Source organism: Populus nigra, chromosome 10 (assembly GCF_951802175.1).
Source record: "Populus nigra chromosome 10, ddPopNigr1.1, whole genome shotgun sequence".
NCBI classification, from domain to species: Eukaryota; Viridiplantae; Streptophyta; class Magnoliopsida; order Malpighiales; family Salicaceae; genus Populus; species Populus nigra.
The window spans coordinates 4,165,999-4,182,998 of record NC_084861.1 but is presented as its reverse complement, the minus strand read 5'-3'; the positions used below and the strand labels follow the sequence as shown (position 1 = coordinate 4,182,998).

General features: G+C 37.5%; 1 protein-coding gene across 3 annotated transcripts; it reads right to left on the bottom strand.

Moving 5' to 3' along the window:
- Window positions 1-8,554: 8,554 nt before the first annotated feature.
- Window positions 8,555-15,691, bottom strand: LOC133705397 (putative ABC transporter C family member 15). 3 transcript variants are annotated; one of them, XR_009844254.1, is made up of 11 exons: window positions 14,541-15,691; window positions 13,029-14,458; window positions 12,832-12,918; window positions 12,133-12,735; window positions 11,867-12,034; window positions 11,265-11,559; window positions 10,233-10,753; window positions 10,095-10,158; window positions 9,747-9,986; window positions 9,007-9,334; window positions 8,723-8,774 (listed from the first exon to the last, which is right to left on the bottom strand). XR_009844254.1 is itself a non-coding variant. In XM_062130570.1 (10 exons), the coding sequence occupies exons 1-10, from the start codon at window positions 15,403-15,405 to the stop codon at window positions 9,231-9,233; spliced, it is 4,377 nt and encodes a 1,458-aa protein (XP_061986554.1). In that variant the 5' UTR covers window positions 15,406-15,691; the 3' UTR covers window positions 8,555-9,230. The 3 variants fall into 3 exon arrangements, 2 of the variants coding, with proteins under 2 accessions (XP_061986554.1, XP_061986556.1); XM_062130570.1 differs by having other exon boundaries at window positions 8,555-9,334; XM_062130572.1 differs by having other exon boundaries at window positions 8,555-9,334; window positions 11,867-12,031.
- Between the last annotated feature and the right edge of the window lie 1,309 nt (window positions 15,692-17,000).

The following is a 17,000-nucleotide window of genomic DNA, read 5'->3' as shown; positions in this document are numbered from 1 at the left end:
CAGGTTGAAAACGATCACACGGAATCCACAATGAACTGATGTGCATCATTATTTCCTGGCAACACCAGCAGTGTTGGTCTTTCCTTTCACACATCCATTTACATTGATCTTCACCCATATCTCCAGTGGATTAGTTTCAATCAAACAAAAATTTTAAGCTTTCCTGGCAGTTGGGAGCCTACCATAAATGAAATTCTTACACCAGCTTGCTAAGAAGATTGCCAATGAGGATCGATATCCTCCTCCTCCAAATTTAATTACATCAAGTACTACTGAATCCCATTCTCATAGATTAAGAAGAAAGTGGAAATTTGATACGAATTTCTTGAAACAGAAATCATGCCATGATGAACAACCCGATGACTTTTGGTGTTGCTTCTCAGCATTGCATCCTCAATTACTTTCAGGAAAAAACACGGCTCGCAATTTATTTTTAATTTACATCAATAATATGTGCTTAGAGGACAGAGGTTTCCAGTTTATTCTTCTGCCTCTGCACTTGGGACATGATCCGCTTCATGCTCTCTGCTGAAAGCCTGCGATGAATATATATCTTTGTTCATGCCTAGCATTCCAAACGCTCAGAAGGCGCGTGTCACGACCCGAGTCCCGGATCCATGACCGGCACATAGGCAAGGTTCCCCTCCAAGGTTCCATACCTATGCGAACCCAAACTTACACACAACTTATCCTAACTCAATCAGAGTTCAACGCAGCATTAATAACAAAATCAACTTCATAATATAATTGAATTGTCTTAATACAAAAGTTTATAAAAGTTCAGAGTTTTGGAGCACTAACTAGACATAAAGGAAAGGTACAAATTACTACCAAAAGAGCAGGTTCTGAAGGTCCAACAAAATGACCTGCTATCAAGCTATAAGCCTGAAAAGGATAAATAATGAGATGGTGAGTTCAACAACTCAGTGAGTAGATAACGTTCAATATACACACACGAGGTAATACAGCAATGTGAAATATATATACAAGTATGGATTTAGGTTCTTATGGAAGTGTTCTCAAATTGGCCATAACAAGAAGATCATATGGTAAAACTCGTCAGAAAATCAAAATGCAATGAGCATGAGGCTCCGTACTGTGGGATGATCAGTCCACACAGGTTGGTGACTCCCCCGACCAACTAGGGTTCAGATACGATGTGCACAAAGACTAACACTACCCTGTTAGCATGGGTATTCTGACTTACATACCATAGGTTCATAATCATAATCTAACAAACATATTCATATCTCAAAACTCAACTCATGACATCAATCAAATGAGGAGCTATCAATTCAGAAGTCAATTCAAAATATATGTTGGTTCATATCAAGAATTCAGATTCAATAATTGATCATGCTTTATCAAAACAAGGATAATAATTAACATATATATTATCAAGAAGCATGATCCAATTCATATTAGCAAATCAAATATTTATAATATTTCTCATGCATATAGAAAATTATCCACTCACCTGACTCGAAAGCAACAAAACTCAAAGCTGATATCGAAGAAAATCCTACTGACGTCCCGCCGGTAGAATATCAGGATTATCTGAATATAAAGGAGACATATTTAAGAATGACTCAAAAGAATATATATAACCTATTTAATACACTTATCTAAGGGTGTATTCCATAACCCTAAATGTTTTTGAACTAACTAGTTATCTTTCCTAAAAACCCAACATTTAACGGTTTTTCCGAAATCTAATCCATAATAAAACAATTAATAAAATTGGTAATAATTCACTAAATAACCCTCAATTATTCATCAAACTAATCTGAAAAAGATAATAGTACAGCTAGGGACTAATCTGGAATTTATCATATTTTTAAGGGTCAAATTGCAACTTTTGTCAAATTGGAGGACCAAACTAAAATTTATCATAAATCCATGAATATACTGAAATTATGTCCATAATTCATCCTCATTTCTGTCCAGATCATCTCATTATACTTCAGGGACCATTCTGGAATTTTACCAAATTTTTAGGATCAAATTGTAATTTTTGTCAAATTGGAGGACCAAATTGAAAGTGTTAAATTCTCTTATCTATACAGTAATTCTGTCCATAATTCATATGTTATTCTGTTCAGAATCTCGGAATAGGCTCCAGGGACCATTCTGCAAATTTTTCCAAAGTTTGGGGACTAAACTGTAATTTTCCAAAATTGAGGGACCAAATTGAATTTTCATCATCTTCAACCTCCAACTCAGAATTCTCACAGGTTACCTACTGTTCTTGCCAAATTTCTAACTCAACATTCACCATTTACACAATTCATAACTCAAAATCATCATCTTTCAATTCAATCTCTCAAAATCAACCAAATAATCAAATACCCACAACAATCAACTCCATAACATTCAATTTAATTCATCAATTAAACCCAAAACATAAATTTTCAAAACCCTAACATTCATCAAAACTGAAATTAAAACTCAATAACACATATTTATACATTTAACAACCTAAATCTTACCTTTAAACTTATTCTCTTCAACTCCTTTCTATTTCCCTTCTAATTCCCTCTTTTCTCTTCTTCCTCTTCTTTTCCCTTCTCTCCTGCCGTTTCTCTCTCAAAATATTCAGACCTCTTCTTCTTTTTTTTTTCTTCCTTCTATTTATATTTATCATGCATTTATACAATTACTACAATACCCTTCATTTAATTATACCCACTTCTAAACCACCAAGGGCTCTATAGCCTTTTCCTATCTATTTATATTCAAAACATTACAATCTCCCCACCTTATAAAAGTTTCGTCCTCGAAACTTAATAAAAAAAAAATTGAATACTTACCGAGATTATCGAAAAGATGAGGATACTCCTCACGCATCTTATCCTCGAGCTCCCAGGTCGCTTCCTCACGTGAATGACCTTTCCATTTCACTTTCACTGAAGCTATATCCTTCGACCTAAGCTTCCTCACTTGTCGGTCGACTATAGCTTCTGGTTGCACCTCATAAACCATATCATCTCTCAATTCAATGGGATGAACCTCCAACACATGCGATGGATCTGTCATATACTTCCTTAGCATGGAAACATGAAATACCGGATGAATAGCAGACAAGTTTGGTGGTAATGCTAACCTATAAGCAATCGCCCCAACTCTCTCCAGAATCTCATACGGTCTAATGAATCGAGGACTCAACTTGCATTTCTTCCCAAACCTGAATACTCCTTTTGTCGGTGATACTTTTAAGAACACACAATCACCCACTGAAAACTCTAAGTCACGCCTTCTTCTATCCGCGTAACTTTTCTGTCTACTCTGAGCTGTTTGAAGCTTCTTTCTAATTACCTCTATCTTCTCTGAGGTAATCAGAATCAACTCCGGTCCCATTAGCCTCTTCTCACCAACCTCAAACCAACAAACCGGTGATCTACACTTCCGACCATACAAAGCCTCATAAGGTGTCATCTCTATGCTAGCCTGATAACTGTTGTTGTAAGCAAATTCCACTAATGGTAGGAACTTACTCCAACCAACTCCAAAATCCATGACACAAGCCATTAACATATCCTCCAAGATCTGAATAGTCCTCTCAGACTGACCATCGGTCTGAGGGTGAAAAGTTGTACTCAACTGAACTTTAGTACCCATAGCTTCTTGGAATTTCACCCAAAACCGCGATGTAAACTGTGGACCTCTATTAGACACTATTGAGATTGGCACTCCATGCAACCGTACAATCTCACTAATAAACAATTCCGCCAACTTTGCATATCCATAAGTAATTTTAACTGGCAGAAAATGGGCTGATTTTGTCAACCTGTCAACAATCACCCATATTGAATCATAACCCTCCTGACTCCTAGGCAATCCTGTCACAAAGTCCATTGTGATCCTTTCCCACTTCCATTCTGAAATCAACAATGGTTGCAACAATCCAGGAGGTTTCTGGTGTTCACCCTTTACCCTCTGACAGGTCAAACACCTAGAAACAAAATCTGCTACATCAGCCTTCATCCTATTCCACCAATAACACACCTTAAGGTCTTTATACATCTTGGTGGAACCTGGATGCATTGTGTAAACTGTCTGATGTGCCTCTACCATCAATTCTCTCCTCAGATCATCTACATCAGGTACACAAAGTCTATCCCTATATCTCAGCACATCATCATCACCTATCACAAAACCTGCAGCTTTACCCTGCTCAACTTCATTTCTAATCCTGAGTAATGAATCATCTTTCTTCTGAGCTGCTTTTATCTTATCAAACAAATCTGACTTAACCTGAAAATGAGCAACCATTGCTCCAGCTTCACTAAGATCAAATCTGACTCCTTCATCCACCAACTCATACAGCTCCCTAATCAGAGGTCTTCGTACCTCCTGAATATGAGCTAAGCTCCCTGATGATTTTCTACTCAAAGCATCGGCAACTACATTTGCCTTACCTGGGTGGTAATGTATGGTACAATCATAGTCCTTCAGCAGCTCCATCCATCTCCTCTGCCTCAGGTTTAGATCTCTCTGCTGAAAGATATATTTCAAACTCTTGTGATCTGTGAAAATCTCACAAGTTTCACCATACAAGTAGTGCCTCCAAATCTTCAAGGCAAAAATTACAGCCGCCATCTCTAAATCATGTGTAGGATAGTTCTGTTCATGCTTCTTCAGCTGCCGTGAAGCATAGGCAATAACCTTGCCATGCTGCATTAGAACACATCCTAACCCCACTCTCGAAGCATCACAATACACTGTGTAACCACCAGAACCTGATGGTACTGCCAGAATAGGCGCTGTAGTCAATCTCTCTTTCAACTCTAAGAAACTTTTCTCACAAACTTCAGACCACTGAAACTTAACATTTTTCTGCGTTAACTTAGTCAATGGTGCAGAAATCCGAGAAAAGTTCTCCACAAACCTCCAATAATAGCCGGCCAACCCTAAGAAACTTCTTATCTCTATCGCCGAAGTAGGCCTAAGCCACTGCTTAACTGCCTCAATCTTTTGAGGATCAACCTAAATCCCATTCCTTGACACTACATGCCCAAGAAATGCTACACTCTCCAACCAAAACTCACTCTTTGAGAACTTGCCATACAACTGATGATCTCGCAAAGTTTGAAGCACCATTCTCAAGTGCTGCTCATGCTCCTCCCTAGACCTCGAATACACCAAAATATCATCAATAAAAACTATCACAAATCGATCAATAAACTGGCCAAACACTCTATTCATCAAATCCATAAAAGCTGCTGGTGCATTCGTCAACCCAAAAGACATCACTAAGAACTCATAATGACCATACCGAGTTCTGAAAGCTGTTTTTAAAATGTCCTCATCTCTTATCCTCAACTGATGATACCCAGATCGAAGATCGATCTTAGAAAAGAATTGAGCTCCCTGCAATTGGTCAAACAAATCATCTATACGAGGGAGTGGGTATCTATTTCGAACTGTCACCCGATTCAGTTGCCTATAATCTATACACAACCTCAATGACCCATCCTTCTTCTTCACAAACAACACTGGGGCTCCCCAAGGGGACACACTTGGTCGGATAAACTTTTTATCCAACAAATCCTGCAGTTGCTCTTTTAGCTCCCTCAATTCTGCTGGTGCCATTCTATATGGTGCCATTGATATCGGTTCAGTACCCGGAACCAAATCAATACAAAACTCAATTTCCCTATACGGAGGCAATCCAGGTAAGTCATCGGGAAAGACATCAATAAACTCCCTAACTATAAGGACTTGGTCTAATTGGGGAACTTCTTTCTCTACATCCACTATATATGCTAGGTAGCACTATATCCCTTTTCTAGCCATTTTCCTCGAGATAGCTGACAACATAATTGATGGAGACCCAATCTTATCTCCTTGAAATACCAACCCAACTTCTTTATCTAGATCAAACATTATTTTCTTACCCCAATAATTTACCGAAGCCCTATGCTTTGCCAACCAATCCATTCCCAAAATCACATCAAAATCAACCATATCTAAGAAATTTAAGTCTCTCATAAAGATCTTATCTCCAATCTCTATTTCACAATCCAGATACACATACTTCACTAATATTAATTCATATAAGGGAGTAGCAATTGAAATTGAGGATCTTAATAAAGTTGGTTGCTTATCTAAGCTCATGACAAAAATATAGGGACACAAACAAATGAGTTGTACCCATATTAAATAATATATATATATATATATATATTTTTTTTGCTTCAAAAAAAGGCAAACAACAAGAATATATTGAGGTGCGGATGTACTACCCCGCCTCCTATACCTTACATTTCTAAACTGTACAATAGGGACATCATCTTTATTGTCATCTACTCTAATAGTATCAGTTATTCATCTATTCCTCGGCATATCTTCTAATAAATGAGAGCATTTAAGTCATGCTAGAACAAATAGCATGATAATTATCACAAAATTATAAGAAAGCATATCTATCACAAGAAAGAAGACATGCTTGACGAGAATACAAAATTTCAAAGACAACAAGCAAGACGATACGGATCCTAATGCTCCACTTATTATGAAATTTAATTATATTATTGTTTCTTTAACCTAAAGCTCTGATACCACGTTTTTCACGACCCGAGTCCCGGATCCATGACCGGCACATAGGCAAGGTTCCCCTCCAAGGTTCCATACCTATGCGAACCCAAACTTACACACAACTTATCCTAACTCAATCAGAGTTCAACGCAGCATTAATAACAAAATCAACTTCATAATATAATTGAATTGTCTTAATACAAAAGTTTATAAAAGTTCAGAGTTTTGGAGCACTAACTAGACATAAAGGAAAGGTACAAATTACTACCAAAAGAGCAGGTTCTGAAGGTCCAACAAAATGACCTGCTATCAAGCTATAAACCTGAAAAGGATAAATAATGAGATGGTGAGTTCAACAACTCAGTGAGTAGATAACGTTCAATATACACACACGAGGTAATACAGCAATGAGAAATATATATACAAGTATGGATTTAGGTTCTTATGGAAGTGTTCTCAAATTGGCCATAACAAGAAGATCATATGGTAAAACTCGTCAGAAAATCAAAATGCAATGAGCATGAGGCTCCGTACTGTGGGATGATCAGTCCACACAGGTTGGTGACTCCCCCGACCAACTAGGGTTCAGATACGATGTGCACAAAGACTAACACTACCCTGTTAGCATGGGTATTCTGACTTACATACCATAGGTTCATAATCATAATCTAACAAACATATTCATATCTCAAAACTCAACTCATGACATCAATCAAATGAGGAGCTATCAATTCAGAAGTCAATTCAAAATATATGTTGGTTCATATCAAGAATTCAGATTCAATAATTGATCATGCTTTATCAAAACAAGGATAATAATTAACATATATATTATCAAGAAGCATGATCCAATTCATATTAGCAAATCAAATATTTATAATATTTCTCATGCATATAGAAAATTATCCACTCACCTGACTCGAAAGCAACAAAACTCAAAGCTGATATCGAAGAAAATCCTACTGACGTCCCGCCGGTAGAATATCAGGATTATCTGAATATAAAGGAGACATATTTAAGAATGACTCAAAAGAATATATATAACCTATTTAATACACTTATCTAAGGGTGTATTCCATAACCCTAAATGTTTTTGAACTAACTAGTTATCTTTCCTAAAAACCCAACATTTAACGGTTTTTCCGAAATCTAATCCATAATAAAACAATTAATAAAATTGGTAATAATTCACTAAATAACCCTCAATTATTCATCAAACTAATCTGAAAAAGATAATAGTACAGCTAGGGACTAATCTGGAATTTATCATATTTTTAAGGGTCAAATTGCAACTTTTGTCAAATTGGAGGACCAAACTAAAATTTATCATAAATCCATGAATATACTGAAATTATGTCCATAATTCATCCTCATTTCTGTCCAGATCATCTCATTATACTTCAGGGACCATTCTGGAATTTTACCAAATTTTTAGGATCAAATTGTAATTTTTGTCAAATTGGAGGACCAAATTGAAAGTGTTAAATTCTCTTATCTATACAGTAATTCTGTCCATAATTCATATGTTATTCTGTTCAGAATCTCGGAATAGGCTCCAGGGACCATTCTGCAAATTTTTCCAAAGTTTGGGGACTAAACTGTAATTTTCCAAAATTGAGGGACCAAATTGAATTTTCATCATCTTCAACCTCCAACTCAGAATTCTCACAGGTTACCTACTGTTCTTGCCAAATTTCTAACTCAACATTCACCATTTACACAATTCATAACTCAAAATCATCATCTTTCAATTCAATCTCTCAAAATCAACCAAATAATCAAATACCCACAACAATCAACTCCATAACATTCAATTTAATTCATCAATTAAACCCAAAACATAAATTTTCAAAACCCTAACATTCATCAAAACTGAAATTAAAACTCAATAACACATATTTATACATTTAACAACCTAAATCTTACCTTTAAACTTATTCTCTTCAACTCCTTTCTATTTCCCTTCTAATTCCCTCTTTTCTCTTCTTCCTCTTCTTTTCCCTTCTCTCTTGCCGTTTCTCTCTCAAAATATTCAGACCTCTTCTTCTTTTTTTTTTCTTCCTTCTATTTATATTTATCATGCATTTATACAATTACTACAATACCCTTCATTTAATTATACCCACTTCTAAACCACCAAGGGCTCTATAGCCTTTTCCTATCTATTTATATTCAAAACATTACAGCGCGCTTGAAAGTCTTGGATCATGATTGATTTGAGCAGCCACGGAAATGCCCTGTATGAGATGAGAGCAACAAATCAAACAAGGAAATAAATGGAAATTCAAAGATCAGCAAATCTGCACTCGAATTTGAAGTGAAAGGACTGGGAATGTGCTTCAGTGATCTTCAAAGCTTCTGTTAATTTCCGTTGCTGAAGCTTTCACTCTATCTTTTCGTTGAAAAATCCCTTCAAACTTCTGTTTGGAACAAGTGTCTTTTGTAGCTAGAGAGCAAGTATCTTTTCACCTTTAGGATTCCATGATCTAATTTCTCATTATGGTAGAGGTTTCCATGGTTCTTCAGACCTTTGCCCACCTCTCCAGCTAGAACTTCTCAGGGTTCGATTGCCATGTTAATTGATCGTATAGTATCCCCCAACGAAATATATGACCGGGCTCTAACCTGTGGCTGAGGACAAAAAGACTGAGGTGCTTAATCTCCACTGTTGTCAAGATAGATCCTTACGGTAGTTACTCTTGGATTGATCTCCTCAAGAATTCTATGACCAACTTCGAAAATGAAGAAGAGTTGTCCTTGAGCAACTTCACTGGGGAATCATACTCTACAACCTTGCCTATATTAATCAAGAAATTGGCAGAAATATAGTCAAATGATTTAAGGAATATAAAAGAAATACAAGCCACATATTGATGATTCGTATGCTACTTTATGTTCTCTGAATTCTAATGTTAATGATGGAGTTTGTGGAAATAGAGCATCTTGGGATTCTTATTTCCGTTTTTCCTTTTCATTCCAAACAGACACTGTAATCTTCTCTCAGCATGTAATATTTCGTTATTGCGTTTCGAGGCCAAACTCAAGAAAAGAATTGCTCTCGAGTTTTCAGATCCATGTGTTTCCCATATAATAGAATTAGTGGGCCATTAAACTGTAGACATGGTAGCAAACACCTTAAATTCTTGGAAGTGAGTTTAATCTATTGCTAGAGGCACAGGAATTTATAATGTTGGAAAAGTTCGCTTTACCATCTTCCAGAACCAAAATCAAGTCATTGTCAATGACAGTGGGTATTCGATGTGCCACAGTGATGACTGTGCATCTACTTGTTTCTTCTCGTATCGTGCCTTGAATGATATTATCTGTTTCTATATCAATGGAAGCTGTGGCTTCATCTAACACCAAAATTCTCCGTTTCTTTAGCAGCACCCTAGCCAGGCAAACAAGCTGCCTTTGTCCAACACTCCAGTTTTCTCCATCTTCAGAAACTGATCCATTCCAAGATTCCAGCATTCAATACCCAAGAAAATGAATATAAGAAACTGAAAATGAAAGAAAAACGACTAAAAGGTTCGTTACATGAATAGAATATGTACCTGGTGCATCAAGAAGTCTTTTATCTCGTTTCACTATATCTGCAAGGCGGCATTTGTTGAGAACCTGTAAAGGCAGATTGGCTGAGTGAACAACGTATATTGAAATCCAATTTCAGTGAGAAAGAGTTTTGATTCTACCTCCCAGATTTCTTGATCTGAATGTTTCTCCAAAGGATCCAAATTAGTCCTTACAGTTCCTTGAAACAATGTGGGATCCTGAGGAATTATACCAAGCTTGGACCTCAAGTCCCGCAAACCTATCTTGGAAATATCCAGTCCATCAATAAGAATCTGTCCTCCTGAGGGCTCGATCACTCGAAAGAGAGCTTGAATCAGGGTAGACTTTCCGCTTCCTGTCCTGCCCACAACACCGATTTTCTTTCCTCCAGGGAAGGTGCAAGTTATCCCTTTGAGAACCTTTGGGAGAGAAGGACTATATTGAACATCAAGGCCTATAAGTTCAACTCTTCCATCCACTGGCCATTCAGGCTTCGGCCGACAATCTTCAATTACTAGAGGAGCTTCACTCGGTATGTTAGTGAATTGTAGAATTCTTTCAACTGAAATCATTTTGTTTTCAACGTTGCATAAGTTCCATATAACCCAAGCCTGAAGAACATTCAAGTTCAGACCATAGGTAGCTGCGAGCCCTGCCAAGCCTGAGATCCATTCAACCAACCATTAAACTAAAAGAATAAAATTGCTTACGTTTCAGCTTCTATGAAAGAACTGGAAATGAGTGAAGTTGTAAATATGCTTCTACTGGTCTATATTTCCATGTTCTATCAACAATCAACCACAACTATGCTCAGGGATTATTACAACTGTAAGCAATTGATCACAAGCAATAGCATCGTCTTTGATTTGTTTTCTTGTTTTCACTTCTCAGTGAAAAATAAATATACTACAGATGGTTGATTCAAATTTGTGCTACTAGAAAAATTTCATTATTCCATTTCTTCTCTTCTCTGTAGCTTCCTTAATAGAATCTAGTAGGTGGAGTTAGTTCTGTTTTCAAGTTATGTCAATATCTGCCCTTCCATCATTTACGAGACATGGCACTATTTGTAATATTCATTTACAAAGTTCCAAATATTCTTGGTTGCAAATTGGTGAGTATAGTTTCTCGTGATGTTGGATCACTAAAGATGTGAGATAAGAGGAGCTCACTGGGATCAATGGCTGACTTAGGAAGGTTGACCAAGATGATCAGAACAAGAAAGAACCCAAGGTTGAAGAGAAAGTTGATCCGAATGCACAGCCATTCCATGGTGCCTGAGTTGTGAAAGACAATGCGAGAATAATCATCAATTATGCTAAGGCTTCTCATCAGAAAGCGTTCTTCCTGATTGAAACAGCGAATTGTCGCTGCTCCTGTTATAGATTCTGAAAAATGATGCAAGATAGGAGCCTTTCTGATTCCAACCATCCTGGCTAATTCTCTAGCAGTTGTAATGTAATAAGCCTGCAGAAAATTTTGATTAAGCACCTCAATGTTTAGATATGAGTTGAATGGGATGAATCATCTAAGGTTTGGACTAAAAATATACGTGCATTTTCTGGTTGACCGGTGCGGCGTAAATGATAAGGAACTGTTCTTGTATTTTAGTGAATTTTGGCTTTGGGAGATCACCCAACGAAGAAATTAATGCAAATTATATTTATGTTTCTCCACATGATACTGCCAAGCTGCCAAATATCTCTTCATCAGGATGATATGGTTTAATTTAATGAAAAAATGATAAGAAGTTGAAGCAGAATTTTCGCTTTACCTGATACCAGATGGAGATTCCTAGTATGACAAGAAAGATAGGGAAGACCTGCCAAGCCACCTGAGACATAAGGATAACGATGCATAATAGCTGAATTAGGGCAAATGCCAATCCAGCCAATCTGTAGGGGATGTCTGTATCTACTGTGCTTTGATCTGTAGATGACTGCTAGGACAAAAACATAAGAAAAAAGTTTTTTTCTCGGAAGCATGTAAAGATGGTAGACAAAGCAAAGAGTATTGAACTTGGAATAAAAAAAAACTAACCCTGCTGAGGATCCTACTTGAAGGTGTGGCATCAAAGAATGAGATAGTAGCTTGAAAAATAGACGAGATCATCCCAAAGAAAAGACGCTGAGCAGTCTCAACAGCAATTGTTGCCAGCAAAACTGCTCTTCCCAATATAAAGATTGAGCTTCCACCAGACAACAAAATGAATATGCCAATCAGCTTCTTTCTGGTGACGTTGTGACTCTTCTCCGTCGCCCATGCAATCCAATAATTGCTTCCCATCTGTAGTCCCTGGAAAAGGACTTGACACAGAAGGATGATTGGAACAAGGGCTCCTTTGTAAGCTAAAGTAATGAAGGTTGAATAAACGCTCCATTTCACTCTGCCAGTTTCAGATACTTCCTCTTGCGTTTTCCTTGAAAATCTATCAGTACCAGTTGGCCCTTCAAATTTTTCTTCTGTGACTTCATTTTGATTTAACTGAGATGATACACCTGTTAATGGGTTATCTTCTTGGGGTGGATTCACTTGGTTTAATGATCTTCTGTGGGCAGCCATTTGTCTAACAAGTTCACCAGTGGGATCTGCAATCAAATCTTCATATTTTCCTGACTGGACAATCACACCATCTTTCGTCACCTATAAATACACATTTAGAAGTAATGGATAAAGAAGCTTGAGATGACTAAATTCTTGATATATTTGAATATCTGATTGAAGTTCCGGGTTATGTACCAGAACAAGGTCTGCAGCATCTAAAAATTCCAGTTGATGGGTAGCATATATAACAGTCTTCTGAGACAAGAGTTGCATGAGACATTTCTGCACAAAAATATTCCAAATATGAAGAAAACAAGATGGGAATACCGACAAGGAAGTAAAGTTGCACGAGAGATAAATAAAAAGCAGAAAAATATTAGGAAGATCCTTGCCTTGAACAGATGTGTTCCAGTATGTGCATCTACAGCGCTAAAAGGATCATCTAGGATATAAACATCTGAATTACTATAGACAGCTCTTGCAAGTTGAATTCTCTGCTTTTGTCCTCCACTCAAGTTCACCCCTCTCTCTCCCACCACAGTCAAATCTCCATCAGCCCATATCTCAATATCCTGGTTCAAAGCACACCCTTCCAAAACATCCTCGTAGATTTCCTTATTCATATCCTTGCCGAACAACACGTTGTCTCTCACAGTTCCTGTTTGAATCCAAGCGCTCTGGGGAACATAAGCTTTTGTTCCATGAACCTTGACTCCTGCCCCAGAAATCATGGGAATCTCTCCAAGTATGCTGCAGAGCAGGCTTGATTTGCCAGACCCAACTGATCCACAAACTGCAACCTTGTAACCCTTCATTATTTTCATGTTTTTGGTAATTTTGATGGTAGGTTTCGTTGAGTTTTGATCAATTGTTTCCCAGGCATATTCTCCACACTTCATTTCGATAGTAATGTCAGATGCTTGAGAAGCTTGGTAAGGAATCTGCTTCTTTTGATCATCTTCACTTAGAAAATCTTGGATGCGATCAATCGAGACCTTAGTTTGAGCAATCATGGAAATAAGCTCTGGCAGGTTGTAGATGGGCTCTTGCAGAATTCGGAATGTTGCAAGAGCTGAGAGGACTGTCCCTGTTGTTAAAGGCGTTTTCAATAAAATACAGACACCGAAAGTGACAACAGAAACTAGAGTTGGTGAAGCCCAAAACAGAAAGGCTATTGCTGAACTAGTATAGAGGTATTTCCTCAGCCAGTTTCTCTCAGTCTCTCTAAGTTGAAGAAGCTTCTTCAAAAATGTTGGTTCCCATGAATACAGTTTTAAGACTCTCATGCTTTTGAGAGTCTCTGAAGTTGCTTTGATTCTTGAGTCTTTAGCTTCCATGATCCTGGAGTGGAGCCTTTCTTGCTTACTGGCCAAAGGAGTATTGCTCACCATCACCAGAATTGTAGAAGAGAGAGCAGCAATTGAGGGGGCCGCACCAAGGTTTATATACAGGATAACAAGGGCTAAAAACACCTGGAATGGTAGCAGCCAAACCCCATGGATGTTCCAACAGAAGTCACCAATTCTCTCTACATCAACATTAATCATATTTATAATTTTGCCATTGCTTGATCCTGCAAACTTCACTGATAAAGATTTCTTGTAAACCAGTACTGAGAGAGCTGCCCTTACTCGTATGCCAATACGCTGAGTACCAAAGTACCATTGCCGTTGAGTTACGGACTCAACTGTCTTTGAGAAAAAGAAGACGAATGCAAGAACCAACCCATGGATGTGGCCTGAATCATCATGATTCTCCGACAAAAAATTAACAAAGTTGGTGATCAAAAGAGGACCCGTATAGGAGGCAATTGTGTTTACCCCTGCAGAAGATGAACAGAATGAAGCACAACAAACCTTTTAAACGGAATCTATAGATTGATGCAAGATTAAGCAAAGAGATACCTGCGAAAACTCCATTTATAGTCAGGGATTTCCAAACAGCATATGCTATGGCTTTTGGCAAATTCAAAGTCTCTTTTTTATTTTTTCCAAGCGAATCCTCAAGCAATGAGGAAGCATACTTTGCTGTTTCTGATGCAGGAACTGGAGGAACATGAGATAACTCAAGTTTTTCTATCCTTCCGCTACTAAACAGCGGGTTTAGCCATTTAAAAGTAAGTTTGCTCCAAATTCCAGCACTCCTATAACAAGTTGAATCTTTGAACAAACTCTCATGCTTTTCTTGGAGCAATGGGGTTTCAAGGTCATCACGTGTCTTGGTACTACAACTGAATGTTACAGCATTGAAACAAAGCAGTACTAACAGTGGTAAGGAAGCAAAATCAGCAATATTAGCTTCAGGCCAGGGATAAGGCAATTCTATGGAACTGAAATGGGTAATCAAATGAATGGAAACAGAGAGTGAATCAAAAATGCAGTAAAAGACCCACCAAAGAACAATGACCAAGGGCAACCTGTTGTCTTCTCTAAGAGTTCTGTTTTTGGAATAGCAAACAACTAGAGTAGCTAAAATCCAAGTCATAGATAAGAAAACAGATTTAGAAGTGATAATTCTTAGTTCCCAATACTCATAAAATCCAAAACCAAGGTACAAGATTGAGATTATGACGTTAGGAAGAACAGTGAATGTAGTAAACAGCACTGTAAATTGTTTCACTGCTTCGAGTTCTCTGCAGCGTAAATCACCACCACCTCTCCTTCGTTTCAAGATGTCTATCAGCAACCATGCCACTAACAGCATGGAAAATGCTGCATAGACAATCTCTACAGAAATCTCCATTCTAGTCCCCAGCTCAAAAATCCCCATCTCAACTAAATTCTCACCCAAACTAAATCAAAGACAAAAGCTGAAAAAAGGCAGCCCAGAAAGAAAACGACCGCAGAGAGTCTAGGCAATGTTTAAGACCTGCAATGACAACCTGCTCTATGTTATCGATAAAAACAATGACAACCCAGTGGGGACACGAAGACAGAGACAACAAAACAACAGAAATGACACTAAAAATCTCCTCTCCGAAATTAGAAGGAAGAAATGGATCGGTTTCTTTGAGTCTCGAAAGAAAGCAACCCTGCCTGCCAAAGCATGTAAAAAGCACGTGTACCTTTAAGGATGGCGACGACTTAGGTGGAAGGAGTTAAGTGGTGTCAGATATCCAGTCTTAAGATTCGTGTAAATAAACATAAAAAAAAAAAAACAGTCACAATCATGGCATCATTACAATCTTTGTCTAAGGAATATGTCTTGATTATAAACTTACAAGGACCAGAACAACAATGTGGCCGGAATCTAAATACTCTCTGCACTGTTTCATTAAAAATTTCTAGATAATTCGCTTTCATTAAGACAGACAATTATTTATTCATTTTCTTAAGTGTCAGGAATCAGGATCTCTTAAATTACGTTGCCATTTGAAGGACATAAGTTTTGTTTCTCCCTGCTTCTTTTACACGTAATTCTTTAATCCCACCATACAATAATCTACTTCACGATAAGATTCCTGAATTTCATTTTTTTGTTTTGCCGATGTGATGACAGGTGTGGTTTACGCAGACATAAATGCTCCTATCCTATGACCTGTTATTTTCGTTTTATACAATTCATTTGGAATTTCCCAGATACAATTTAGCCTTTAATGGAAATAGTTTTTCTTTCTTTTATATATATATATATATATATATATATATATATATATATATATATATATATATTTCCCATTACAAATGTGTTATTTTTTCAATCATTTTATTCGGGATGGCGGAGTATCAAGAGGGATTATCCACCGTGTAGTGCTTTTTCAACAGCAATATCCACTCGAGAAGAATTTTTCCTTCTTTCTAGGGCTTTTTTATTTATTTTTACATGGCTTTTTTTTCGAGTTTATGGCAGCCCTTCACGCACACAACAATGATAAGCACCAGTCCAACTATCACGGTTCTTGTCCTGTCTGAGTAAGCAAGCATATCCAGATCATCAGACTTTGTCCAGTCCACTCATGCTGATTAAATTAGTCGTCTACAGTCTTGGTGGACCGTTTAGTGTTTGTATGAACTATCCACTTGTAATTCAATTCCTCCCGCTCCTCTACCTTTGCTCGAAACATCCAAGAAGCAGGGCCTCTGTTACAAATACATTGCAGGTTGGCTTCTTACTTTCTTGGAAACCAGGATATTGCAGCTTGTTTTCTATGACTATGATACTGATATCAGTCTACTTCTTCGTTGAATCTTCTTGATGGGATACATTCAGTTCAAACTCAAACTACAATTATGAAACATGTTTTTTTTCCCCTTATCAATCACCAACTTAAACAGCGAATTATGATGAGAGATGGTGGGTAAACCCGTGCTGTGAACCCCCACACGCCTAGGAATCCATTGACCTGACATTATGCCCACAGAATC

Bases quoted from the DNA above. Each gene is read 5' to 3' on its own strand.
- LOC133705397 (XM_062130570.1), bottom strand. From the start codon at position 15,405: ATGGGGATTTTTGAGCTGGGGACTAGAATGGAGATTTCTGTAGAGATT. The intron at 10,159-10,232 runs GTAGAATCAAAA...CTGCCTTTACAG, and splicing joins CAGATCAAGAAATCTGGGAG to GTTCTCAACAAATGCCGCCT. The intron at 9,987-10,094 runs GTACATATTCTA...GGAATGGATCAG, and splicing joins AAGACTTCTTGATGCACCAG to TTTCTGAAGATGGAGAAAAC.